Source organism: Psittacula echo (genome assembly GCF_963264785.1).
Source record: "Psittacula echo genome assembly, chromosome: 3".
Lineage (NCBI taxonomy): Eukaryota > Metazoa > Chordata > Aves > Psittaciformes > Psittacidae > Psittacula > Psittacula echo.
This window is the reverse complement of record NC_137736.1, coordinates 126,668,965-126,681,013: the sequence shown is the minus strand read 5'-3', so window position 1 is coordinate 126,681,013 and position 12,049 is coordinate 126,668,965. Positions and strand designations below refer to the sequence as shown.

Below are 12,049 nucleotides of genomic sequence, written 5' to 3'. Positions count from 1 at the left end.
TGCAGGGCTGCAGGAGGGTTTTGTGTATCTAGAGATTTAGATACAAGCTGGGGAAGGTTGTCCATAACCTTTCGTTTTTATCGTGGATGGATTAATCTTGAACATGCCTCTGTATCTTTATTTGTCCTTTTACTCTCTGCTGCATTCACTGTTATCCAGGATCCCCAAAGGCTTGAACTCAAGTTTTCTGCCCACTCCTGAAGATCCCCATCCCCTTCCTTCTGAAGTTTCTGGTCAGCAACTTGATCTGAACTCTGAAGAGACAGCAATCGAGCTACTCTTGGGCAGGTGGGTGGGATGCACTGAAGGTTACTCCAAAATGGTCCTTATTTGACTACTTTATACTGAAATATGTCTCTTGACTCTTCAAGTTCTCCACATTCCTGGAAATGAAGCAGTGACGCAGACATGTGCAAGTGGTGGAGGTGTTTTATACCTTGGCTTGCACTAAACTTTAGCACATGACAACCTCGATACCTCAAAGTCCCTTGATATAAAAGTGATGCTAGAAAGATTAACCATGATATTTGATAAAATTAAGGTATTTGATGGTTGGAACTATTGTGTCTTAAAATATTTAAAAGTGCATAAAACAAATACAGTGTTTCTTTGAAGAACCTGCAGTCTGTAAATTAAAAATTGAGAGAGCCAATAGTTATCTTTAATCTTTCTCCAAATATTAAATTAGGCTTTTTCTCTCATTTTGTGTAGCAAAAAGATGAACGATACTTCTAACAGTGTCCCAGTCAGGGTTATAATCGAATCACAGAATGGCTTGTGTTGGAAGGGACCTTAAAGCTCCTCAAGTGCCAACCCCTGCCACGGGCAGGGACCCCTTCCACTAGAGCAGCTTGCTCCAAGCCCCTGTGTCCAACCTGTCCTTGAACACGACCAGGGATGGGGCAGCCACAGCTTCTCTGGGCCAGTATAGCACGAATCCCATCTAAAATACAACAGGATTGTCAGGATTCATGAAATACTGACTGCAGAGTTTGCAACACTAAGTTATGTTCCTTTTTCTTGTCTCCACAGTGCTGATTTCTCCACTGTGCCTTTCTGGGATCGGACAGGTTCCCTTTGGGATTCTCTGTCTCTTGGCAGTGAGGTGTGTGACAGCGAACTCAATGATCCCCATTACGACCAGAGTCTGCTGGAGAGTCTTTTTTACACAGCTCGTGTAAGTAGAGATCTAAAGGCAGGTGCTTTATATGGAGTCCCTAAGGGGAAGAAAACCAGAAATCTCCATCAAACCAATGAAAAGTCAATATTATAAGGCTTAATGAGCATTAAATATCATACAGAAGCTTGTGAGAACATTGCTTAAAATTACCATTATTAAAGGAATACTATTAAGGCTACAAAGTCAAACACGGAGTGTGGAAGTTGCTGGGAGTGAGGCTGTCCATGAAGGCTTTTTTCTTTTAAACCTCTGAAAACTTCTGATCCAATTTTAATTGTTTCAACTGATTCAATCCGCAGGCTGGTTTTATTTTATGTGTCATGACCATTACGGACCTTTCTTGACAACCAGCGTTGACTTCTTACTTTCTGTGCATTATTTCTGTTGCAGAAATCTGATTCCAGTTTAAGTGATTTGCTCAGTGATGATGATGATGTAAACTCCTCCAAGAAAGTAACCAAGGCACAAACTGGCAAGAACACTGGTCCAAGGAATCCTCGGAAGGACTCTAATGCCTTTGATCAGGATCAGAAAGTGACAGAAATTGTACCCAGGTAATATAGTGACTTGTTTTGCAGCTTCTTGCTCATTGTAAGTTAATATTAGCAATAATCACATGATGTTATCTTGCTCTGTCATGGTCACACAATTGATTGAATAACCCTTTTGGCTTGGAATGTTTCTTAGCATCACTGGCAATACTGGAGCATCAGCATCACCCAGGAATTGCTGTTTGTTAAAGAAGCAATTGAGATGCAATTAGTTAAAATCATGAGTTTACAAAAAATGTAATTGTAGAATGGTTCGGGTTGGGAGAGACCTTAAAGCTCCTCCAGTCCCAACCCCTGCCACGGGCAGGGACCCCTTCCACTGGAGCAGCTTGCTCCAAGCCCCTGTGTCCAACCTGGCCTTGAACACTGCCAGGGATGGGGCAGCCACAGCTTCTCCGGGCACCCTGGGCCAGCGCCTCAGCACCCTCACAGGGAAGAGCTTCTGCCTAAGAGCTCATCTCAGTCTCCCCTCTGGCAGGTTAAAGCCATTGCCCTTGGCCTGTCCCTACAGGCCCTTGTCCAAAGCCCCTCTCCAGCTTTCCTGCAGCCCCTTTAGGCACTGGAGCTGCTCTTTCCTTTCTCCTGAAATAATAATCACTGTGTGACCTTCATGATAAATTAATCCCTGTGCTGAAAAACACAAACTCCAGACCAGCTTTGTGCATTCCTCTGGCCTTGTGTAGGTACCAGATACAAAATAACTCCTATCCTGTTATCTGCCTTTGCACAAGGTCTCTCTGTATATAAAATCTGTATCTGCTTTCCAGGGACAGAGTTTGCATCATCAGTCTGTTTCTCTGCTGATTTGTTTTCTCTCCTATAGCTGTCGTAAATAAACCTCTCTTCTGACCTGATATAAATTATATTTGCTTTCCTCCATGGCAGAACCAATAAACATAGAATCATAGAATAGTTAGGGTTGGAAAGGACCTTAAGATCATCCAGTTCCAACCCCCCTGCCATGGGCAGCGACACCTCACACTAAACCATGCACCCAAGCCTCTGTCCAACCTGGCCTTGAACACTGCCAAGGATGAAGCATTCACAGCTTCCCTGGGCAACCCATTCCAGTGCCTCAGCACCCTTACAGTGAAGAACTTCTGCCTTATATCCAGTCTAAACTTCCCCTATTTCAGTTTTAACCTAAAACTCCAGTTATTGAGCTTTACTGGTTCAATACCATTTAGTATTAAGGTTTTGTTACTTTTTTTTCTTTCCTAATTCAGCTCCAGACATTTTCTGCAACTTTTCTTACAAGTACTCCTATTTTTACATTCAGGTAAAGTTCCTCTCTCCAGAAGTACCAACACAAACCCATTTACAAGTCAAATCTTATAAATAATTGCAAGTGAATTGCTGTTCCTCTGCAGCAGTACCTGTCTGTGTGTGTCACTGTGTCACCTCCTTTTCTTTGTACTTGACATTAGATGAAGCTTTTCTTTTTGAAGAGTTTGACTGCTTAAGATTTATCCAAAACTTCAACAGTGTGGAACATGGGCTTTTTATTTCTTCTTTTCCCACTTACGTACCTCAGCTATTGCATGATGTAAGATTTCTGTTACAGACACCACCAGATTTGTTGTAAAATCCATTTAAAACCGTTCCTTTTTGGGAACCATGAGCAGTATTTAACTAATATCCCACTAAGATACAATATTCCTTTTTAGGTGGTCATTCCTGTAGTGCTGATTCCCTGTTTTCTCTCTTCAGCCACTTTCCTACCAGACCACTTGCTCCTCCAGAAGATGTCACAGAAGCTGCTCACATCACGTCTTTGGGTGCAGACAGGTTGGCATTGCTGGAGCGAATCCACCTGGCCAGAGTCATCATTGAAAGCTTGAAAATCCCTCCTGAGAGCATCCAGGTCTCACCAAGAAAGAAGGGTGTTATGGGGAAGCCTCCAAGGCCTGCATCAGTTAACAAGTGGTAAGGAAGGTTGTTTCTCACCAGCTGGATACTTGTGCCTTCAGGATAGATTCCTCTGAGGTTTGTGTGTAGTCCAGTACTCCAGGGTTCTGAGGTTTCTTTGCTCTGCCTTCCAATACCTAAAGTGGCTGACAAGAAAGCTGGAAAGGGCCTTTGGACAAGGGTCTGTAGGGACAGGCCAAGGGGAATGGCTTTAACCTGCCAGAGGGGAGACTGAGCTGAGCTCTTAGGCAGAAACTCTTCCCTGTGAAGGTGCTGAGGCGCTGGCCCAGGGTGCCCAGAGAAGCTGTGGCTGCCCCATCCCTGGCAGTGTTCAAGGCCAGGTTGGACACAGGGGCTTGGAGCAAGCTGCTCTAGTGGGAGGGGTCCCTGCCCATGGCAGGGGTTGGAACTGGAGGAGCTTTAAGCTCCCTTCAGCCCAAACAATTCTGTGATTCTGTGGTTCTCAGAACATACTGTACCATGTACAAAGCCTTGGGTGCCATGGTTTAGTGGGAGGTGTCCCTGCCCATGGCAGGAGGGTTGGAACTAGATGATCTTAAGGTCCTTTCCAACCCTAACTATTATGTGATTCTATGGTTCTATGGGCTTTGGAAAATTAGAGGTGTGAATAATTTATCCTGACATGGGTTCACTTCAGTTTGTGCTTTATCAGGGATTTGGGGGAGGTACAAATGTGATTTGTGCATGGCAAATCATTGAAACAAAAGGGGAATTTTTTGAGCGGAATCTGACATTTACGCAATCTATGGAAGTAATTAATGAAATAGGTACTTCAGTTATTCTAAAGAAGTAGAATAACAGTAGATAGTGAGTATGCCTCTTGCGTCTGTGCTCACTTCCGTTATGTCCAGTAACTTTCTGATGGGTTCTGATCATCCATTCCCTTTTTAACTCACAGTACCTTTTTTGTTGAGTACCGCTTTCCAGTGGGAGCCTCCAGGGATGAAAAAGGACAGATCTCCATAACAACAGAAGTAACTCGAATAGCTTCAAGTAAAATCACAGGTGACGGTAAGAACGTTCTTTCCCCCCTTTATATTAGTTTTGTTGAATCTTTCATCTCTTAGAAATTGTTTAGTAGCATTTTCTATGTATTCTCTGTGCTGCTGTATGATTTGTGGCACCTCTGCCAACAGAATGCAGGTCAATAAACCCATTCCTTCATGTCAATAGAAACCAAATATCCTTTCTGCTATAGTAAGAAGATGATAAAGTACTTTTAGAAATATCAGAGATACTTATATCTCAAATAAATTGTTTTTCCAGATGTTTTAGTATGTCACGTAACACCTGCAAGAGCTCACAGTGCTAGATCTGAGAGATCTTGAGTCCTGTGCTCAAATTGATCAATGTTGATTTCTTTACTGGGAGTCAGGAGTGTTTCTATCTCTGAGAACAACTGACATTATGCTGGGGAGGGGCTATTCATCAGGGACTGTAGTGACAGGACAAGGGGTAACGGGTTCAAACTGAAACAGGGGAAGTTTAGATTGGATCTAAGGAAGAAATTCTTTACTGAGAGGGTGCTGAGGCACTGGAATGGGTTGCCCAGGGAGGTTGTGAATGCTCCATCCTTGGCGGTGTTCAAGGCCAGGTTGGATGAGGCCTTGGGTGCCATGGTTTAGTGTGGGGTGTCCCTGCCCATGGCAGGGGGGTTGGAACTAGGTGATCTCAAGGTCCTTTCCAACCCTAACTATTCTATGATTCTATGATTCCTCAGTGAGCAGAGAATGCTGGATGAATAAGATCCTTTTTTCCGTGTCTTCCAAGCAACTGGAATTATGGGGTTACTCTCTAATGCCTCTCCCATAGGGTCATTCATTGGCTTTGCATGTTTTGTAGGTGGCTCTTGAGAAATCTGGGGGGAAATTCTAAGTTTTCTCTTTGTGTCCAGCCAAAGCATCTAATTCTTCTGAACCTCAGCTGTTTGTACGAAAGAAATAACACAGCCTTCTGCAGTAGATTCCAGCTTTTTGGAACCCTGAAAAAACAGATAGGGCTGAAAGTAACTTGAAGAAGCCATCAAGTCCGTCCAGTGTGGCATTCTTTTTCCTGCTTGCTCTTTATCTCAGTTATTAAGATGCCCAATGGGAAAGATTCCATAGCCATTCCAGGCAAGGTGTAAAAGTGCTGCGCTTCCTGTGGGAGAAGTTCCCTTATGTCTAACTGGAGTGTTTTGACATCGCAGGAATACTTTATCCATCTGAACAAGGAAAAATTGTTCCTGTACTTCTTGCTCTTCTATTTTCTGGCTAAACACCAATTCATTGAGTCTTTTCTTGCAAATATTACTTTTCTCCTGAATCTGTGAGGATTCTTATAACTCAGCTTTGACTATCTCTCAAGATAAGTCTTGGAATATATTGCTTGAAATAAGACAGGGTTCTCCAGGTGAAGAAGGAAATGTTTTCCTGTATGCTGGGATGACAGAAACTTGGTATCAACTTCACACTTTAGATGCTGTTATAATGCTAATTTTGTTATGCTGCTCAGCAGAGGGGCTGACAAGAAACCTGGAGAGGGGCTTTGGACAAGGGCCTGTAGGGACAGGCCAAGGGGAATGGCTTTAACCTGCCCGAGGGGAGATTGAGATGAGCTCTTAGGCAGAAGCTGTTCCCTGTGAGGGTGCTGAGGCGCTGGCCCAGGGTGCCCAGAGAAGCTGTGGCTGCCCCATCCCTGGCAGTGCTCAAGGCCAGGTTGGACACAGGGGCTTGGAGCAAGCTGCTCTAGTGGAAGGGGTCCCTGCTCGTGGCAGGGGTTGGAGCTGGAGGAGCTTTAAGGTTCCTTCAATCCAAACCAGTCTGGAATTCTATGATTCTATAATTTAATAGGTTGAAACCTTGAGAGATTCATATTGAGGGTTTCAGTACTTCCTCCTTCAGCTCCCAGCCTTGCTTGATCTCTGTGCACATGCTCACTGTGTGTTTGACAATCCTCCTCAGAAGTGCAATCACTTTCCTTCACGCCTTCTGATCTTCGTGTGTCTCTTCTCACTCTGCATTCTCTCTGCAGAAACTGAAGTTTTATCTGTTCCTGATGCAGCTCAACAGACAGGTTCGTGCTGAACCCAGCTGGGAGCTCACACAACTCTCTCTTCCTTGCAGTGGTGACATTCCAGCAGCGGTTTGTGTTCCCTGTCCGCTTTGGTGGAGCGATGATAGAGCACTGGTGGAGCTCTGCTCTTGCTTTTAAAATCTACATGAGAAAAAGCACACAGAAAAAGGTACTTAATAAAAGTTGTTCCTGTTTTCTGTATTGAAAAGCAAAGAAATTCTTTGCATTTCTATTTTCTCCAAACACACAGGCAGCAATGACTTTTCTAAGTCTTCTGCAATGCTTCATTATGATTGCTGCCAACTTGACTGTCAGAGACAAAACAAAGCAGTGTGGCTTGACTGAGCCACTTCTTAATCAACTATTGCCAGGTATTATGAAGGGAAATGACATAATGTGCAGATCCTGTAAGTTGGACTGATTGCCATTCAGTCTTGTCACCCAACTAAAGGATTGTCTGAGTTTGAGACAGACAGGCAAAAAGAAATTGTCCTTCATCTTTATCCTTCATCTTTCAGCCTTCTAGTAGCTAAAGGGGCTGTAAAGAAACTGAGAGGGGACTTTGGACAAGGGCCTGTAGGGCCAGGCCAAGGGGAATGGCTTTAACCTGCCCGAGGGGAGACTGAGATGAGCTCTTAGGCAGAAGCTCTTCCCTGTGAGGGTGCTGAGGCGCTGGCCCAGGGTGCCCAGAGAAGCTGTGGCTGCCCCATCCCTGGCAGTGTTCAAGGCCAGGTTGGACACAGGGGCTTGGAGCAAGCTGCTCTAGTGGAAGGTTGGGAGCGGATGAGCTTTAAGATCCCTTCCAACCCGAAGCAGCCTGGAATTCTATAATTCATAGAATCAGAATCACAGAATGGTTTAGGTTGGAAAGGACCTTAAGATCATCCAGTTCCAACCCCCTGCTATGGGCAGGGACACCTCACACTAAACCGTGCCACCCAAGGCTCTGTCCAACCTGGCCTTGAACACCGCCAGGGATGATTTAAATTTATGAATGAATTCCATGATTTAAAGCTTGTCTCCTGCTTTTTAAGCATATTGAATCAATTATAATCATTAGTCCAAATTGAATACAGCTCATTCAGCAATGTAGAATGATGATATAGAATCATACGATATCGAATAATGTGGATGCAGCTATTATCATTACTCTGCCCAGAGTAAGTACTAGGAGATGTGAGATCCTGTGTAGCTGGTCCATTTAGGGGGAAAAAGAAATATCTTCCTTTTCTCTAAAAATATTTGCTGATCATCTGCATGTGATGAAGACAGTGAGAGGTGTTAACTCATGTTTTATTGTAACCAACACCAAGGATATCTGCCCATCTGTTACAGGTGCTTTTCTTTTAATGGGTGAATAAATCAGTATTAGGATTTGGGATGTTCATTTTTGCATTAGTCTGGAACTGTTTGCAGTAGGTAATGAAAGAATTGTCGGAGCAATCCCAGCCACAACTACAGGTTGGGCAGAGAAGAGATTCAGAGCAGCCCTGCAGAGAAGGACTTGGGGGTGTTGGTCGATGAGAAACTGAACATGAGCCGGCTGCAGTGTGCGCTCGCAGCCCAGAAAGCAACCGTATCCTGGGCTGCATCAAGAGGAGCGTGACCAGCAGGTCGAAGGAGGTGATCCTGCCCCTCTGCTCTGCTCTCGTGAGACCTCACTTGGAGCATTGTGTGCAGTTCTGGTGTCCTCAACATAAAAAGGACATGGAGCTGTTGGAACAAGTCCAGAGGAGGCCACGAGGATGATCAGGGGCTGGAGCACCTCCTGTATGGAGATAGGCTGAGAAAGTTGGGGCTGTTGAGCCTGGAGAAGAGAAGCTGCGTGGAGACCTCAGAGCAGCTTCCAGTGTCTGAAGGGGGCTACAAGGATGCTGGGGATGGACTCTTCATCAGGGACTGCAGTGACAGGACAAGGGGTAACGGGTTCAAACTGAAACAGGGGAAGTTTAGATTGGATCTAAGGAAGAAATTCTTTACTGAGAGGGTGCTGAGGCACTGGAATGGGTTGCCCAGGGAGGTTGTGAATGCTCCATCCCTGGCAGTGTTCAAGGCCAGGTTGGATGAGGCCTTGGGTGCCATGGTTTAGTGTGAGGTGTCCCTGCCCATGGCAGGGGGGTTGGAACTGGATGATCTTAAGGTCCTTTCCAACCCTAACTATTCTATGATTCTATCATTTTCCTTCCTATTGTCCTGATGAAGCTTGAAAATAGACCTAAGGGAAACTTTACTACAAATCCCTGTTGGAATAACTAATGTCAGAGTAGTGGGGAGGGTGAGTGGCTGAGCATGACTTCCCAGAAGACTTTCCTTTCACAATATGCCTTTAGTTCTTTAAACCTGACAGAAAGCTTACAAAGTGGGTGCTTTTTCTGCCCTCAGCCAGTGGCCATTGGCTCAGCTGAGCTTCAGTTACGCCACGTTGTTCAGTCGGAGCTGCTCACTGTCAGCTGTGAAATCCCAGTGGACAAAGAGGGAGATCAGACACAAGTTGGGCCCCTAAAGGTAAGTGTTTTAGCAGGTAGAGTTGGAGCTAAACACCCATTTTGGCTGCATATTCTCTCTTCTTTTAATTTTTCCCTCCTCTTTCTTCCCTCTCTGTTTTAGTTTGGAGATCTCAGGGATGAAGGTTCTTAAGACCAATACAAGGTATCATGAACCTTTTCCTTAGGGTTTTGGAGAGATACTGTGAACCTCCTGCATGTCTAATGATGCTGCTGTGTGATGTTGCCCTGGCTGCAGGCTAAAACAAGGTTCAATATCTAGGGCTCGGATACAGAAACCACTCTACAGCCAGATTTTGAGCAGCACATCCTCAGTGCTGGGAGCTTTGGCTCCTGCTCCACATATGACATGAGCTGAAGTCTCTCCTGGTGCAGAGACCTGATGCTTCCTGTCATTGGTACCACCTTCTCACTTCAGGAGTTGCCTACTCCAGCCCCAGTTTCTACCAGCTTACTCAGTTTAGGATTGAGAAGTAGTAACAGTCCTGCACAGCACAGTGTGAGAGACCTGCTGGATCTGAGGACAAAGAGCTCCCTAGATTAGAACTGAAAGGTTAACAGAGTATTAGGGGCTATGAGACTTCTTCCAGAGAAGCCATTCAGCAGAGCTGCCAGTAGAGAGGCCGCAGAAGGATGAAATATAAAATGTAGAAGTTGGATGTGGGAGGAGTAAAGGGAAGGCAGGGAGGAGAAATTTGTGTTGTACAGGAGAAGATGGAATGGAACAAGTTGTGAGAGGAGAAAGGTGGAAGGAAGTGGTGTGGGGAAATAATGAAATGAAGTTCGATGCAAGGACTTAAAGGGAAACTGATGCTTAAAGAGGACAGGGGATGTCAGCTGCTGGATTCACTTTGTGTTTCTTGGGTTCTTTCTGCCTTGCACTTCTCATCTTTGGATGTGTTCTCTATACCCATTAGGAGCAGATACCGTTTGGGATCTTTTGCTGCAGTATCTTGTCTCATCCCTCCTAAATCCTCCTAAGTCCTTGCGGACCTCTTGGAGGGAGTCCAGAGGAGGCCACAGAGATGCTGTGAGGGCTGGAGCAGCTCTGCTCTGGAGCCAGGCTGAGAGAGCTGGGCTGGGGCAGCCTGGGGAAGAGAAGGCTCCTGAAGGGGAGACCTGAGAGCAGCTCCAGTGCCTAAAGGGGCTGCAGGAAAGCTGGAGAGGGGCTTGGGACAAGGGCCTGTAGGGACAGGCCAAGGGGAATGGCTTTAACCTGCCAGAGGGGAGATTGAGATGAGATCTGAGGCAGTTCTTCCCTGTGAGGTTACTCCCCAGGAGTAACTTGTGCCCATCACCCCTCATCTTCTCCATGGGATTCCTTGTAAAAGCAGTCTCCACCTTCTTTGTAGCCCCCCTTTAACTACTGGCACATGGTGCTAAGGTCTCCCTGAGCCTTCTCTTCTCCAGGCTGAACAGTCCCAGCTCTCAGTCTTTCCTCACACGCTGCCCAGTCCTTGGATCATCTTTGTGGCCCTCTCTGGACCCTCTCCAGTCAGTCCACATCTTTTTTGTCACAGTACTTTTCACCGTGGCTAGGTAGGTTTCAGTTTTCAGTCAGCTTTGTGATTGCTTTTCATTTTGGCCTTTATTCAGCTGTAACTGTGGTTTTGTACTTCAGTTATGGCTTCATTGGATAAAACCATGTGTAATTTATTTTGCAGTGACAGTTGTAGCTTGTAACCAGCACATGGCTGAAGCTGAAGCCTTCTGGGGGATATCTAACACAGGTCTTGAGCAAAACATGCAATGCCTATTCCTGATGTTGTTTCTTGCACAATGCAGGTGTCCTTAGAGCTCGCAGCCAACAACAAAGACTTCACCCTCACCACTGCCCGGTCACCTATGGCTGCGCAGCAAGCCCCAGTGCACGCTGTGAGAAGTCCTGGGCTGCAATTCCAGGAGCCCAACAGGAAGATTTTAAGTCCAGGAAGCCCTCACTGCTTGAAACTTAACCACGTTGACTCACAGAAGACAGGGGCTGCCACCATGAACATGGTGCAGGCACCACAGCCTGCACCAACCTCTGTAGCCCATCATCTGCTGACACAAATAGCCACATCTGAAGAAGATGGGTTATTGCTGCATGTGCTGCTGATGGTGCCTGATGGAAAGGATTTTGTTGCTGAAGACTATGGGCTCCCCAGCTCTTGTAATGTGTATTTAAACTGCAAGCTGCTCAGCACTGAGGAGGCAACGAGATCTGCTGTTGTATGGGGCACAACTCAACCTGCCTTCAATTTTTCTCAGGCAAGTCATGTGTTTGCTATTTAACATTCACTGAAGTGAGTTATTCCACACTGACAAATATGCCAAAGGTAAGTTACTTTTACACATGCAGGAGCTTCTGTTCTTGGTTCAATCCTGTGTATTAGCACTATTTTCAGTATCATTTTGGCTTGATGGCACAGTGTGAAATGCAGCTCCTTGAGTCATCTAAATAATAAGTAAGATATTTCAAGAATGAAAAAGAAACAGTCACGTTTAGGTTGGAACTGTTGGCTTTTCTGCCATTTTGGCAAGAAAATATGTTGTTGATGGCATCCTAATAGATTTTTTTGTTCCATTGAATCATAGAATTGCAGACTGGTTTGGGTTGGAAAGGACCTTAAAGCTCATCCAGTTCCAGCCACCTGCCACAGGCAGGGACACCTTCCACTGGAGCAGCTTGCTCCAAGCCCCTGTGTCCAACCTGGCCTTGAACACTGCCAGGGATGGGGCAGCCACAGCTTCTCTGGGCACCCTGGGCCAGCGCCTCAGCACCCTCACAGGGAAGAGCTTCTGCCTAAGAGCTCATCTCAGGCTCCCCTTGGGCAGGTTAAAGCCATTCC

At 45.6% G+C, this 12,049-nt stretch overlaps 1 protein-coding gene across 1 annotated transcript in view; it reads left to right on the top strand.

Moving 5' to 3' along the window:
* The window catches only part of C2CD3 (C2 domain containing 3 centriole elongation regulator), a 50,466-nt gene that overhangs the window by 6,865 nt on the left and 31,552 nt on the right, over positions 1 to 12,049 (top strand). The window contains 8 exon segments of the mRNA XM_080614380.1: positions 160 to 288; positions 1,033 to 1,177; positions 1,571 to 1,734; positions 3,442 to 3,657; positions 4,559 to 4,671; positions 6,765 to 6,883; positions 9,097 to 9,219; positions 11,004 to 11,468. Coding sequence (XP_080470506.1) covers positions 160 to 288; positions 1,033 to 1,177; positions 1,571 to 1,734; positions 3,442 to 3,657; positions 4,559 to 4,671; positions 6,765 to 6,883; positions 9,097 to 9,219; positions 11,004 to 11,468 — 1,474 coding nt within the window.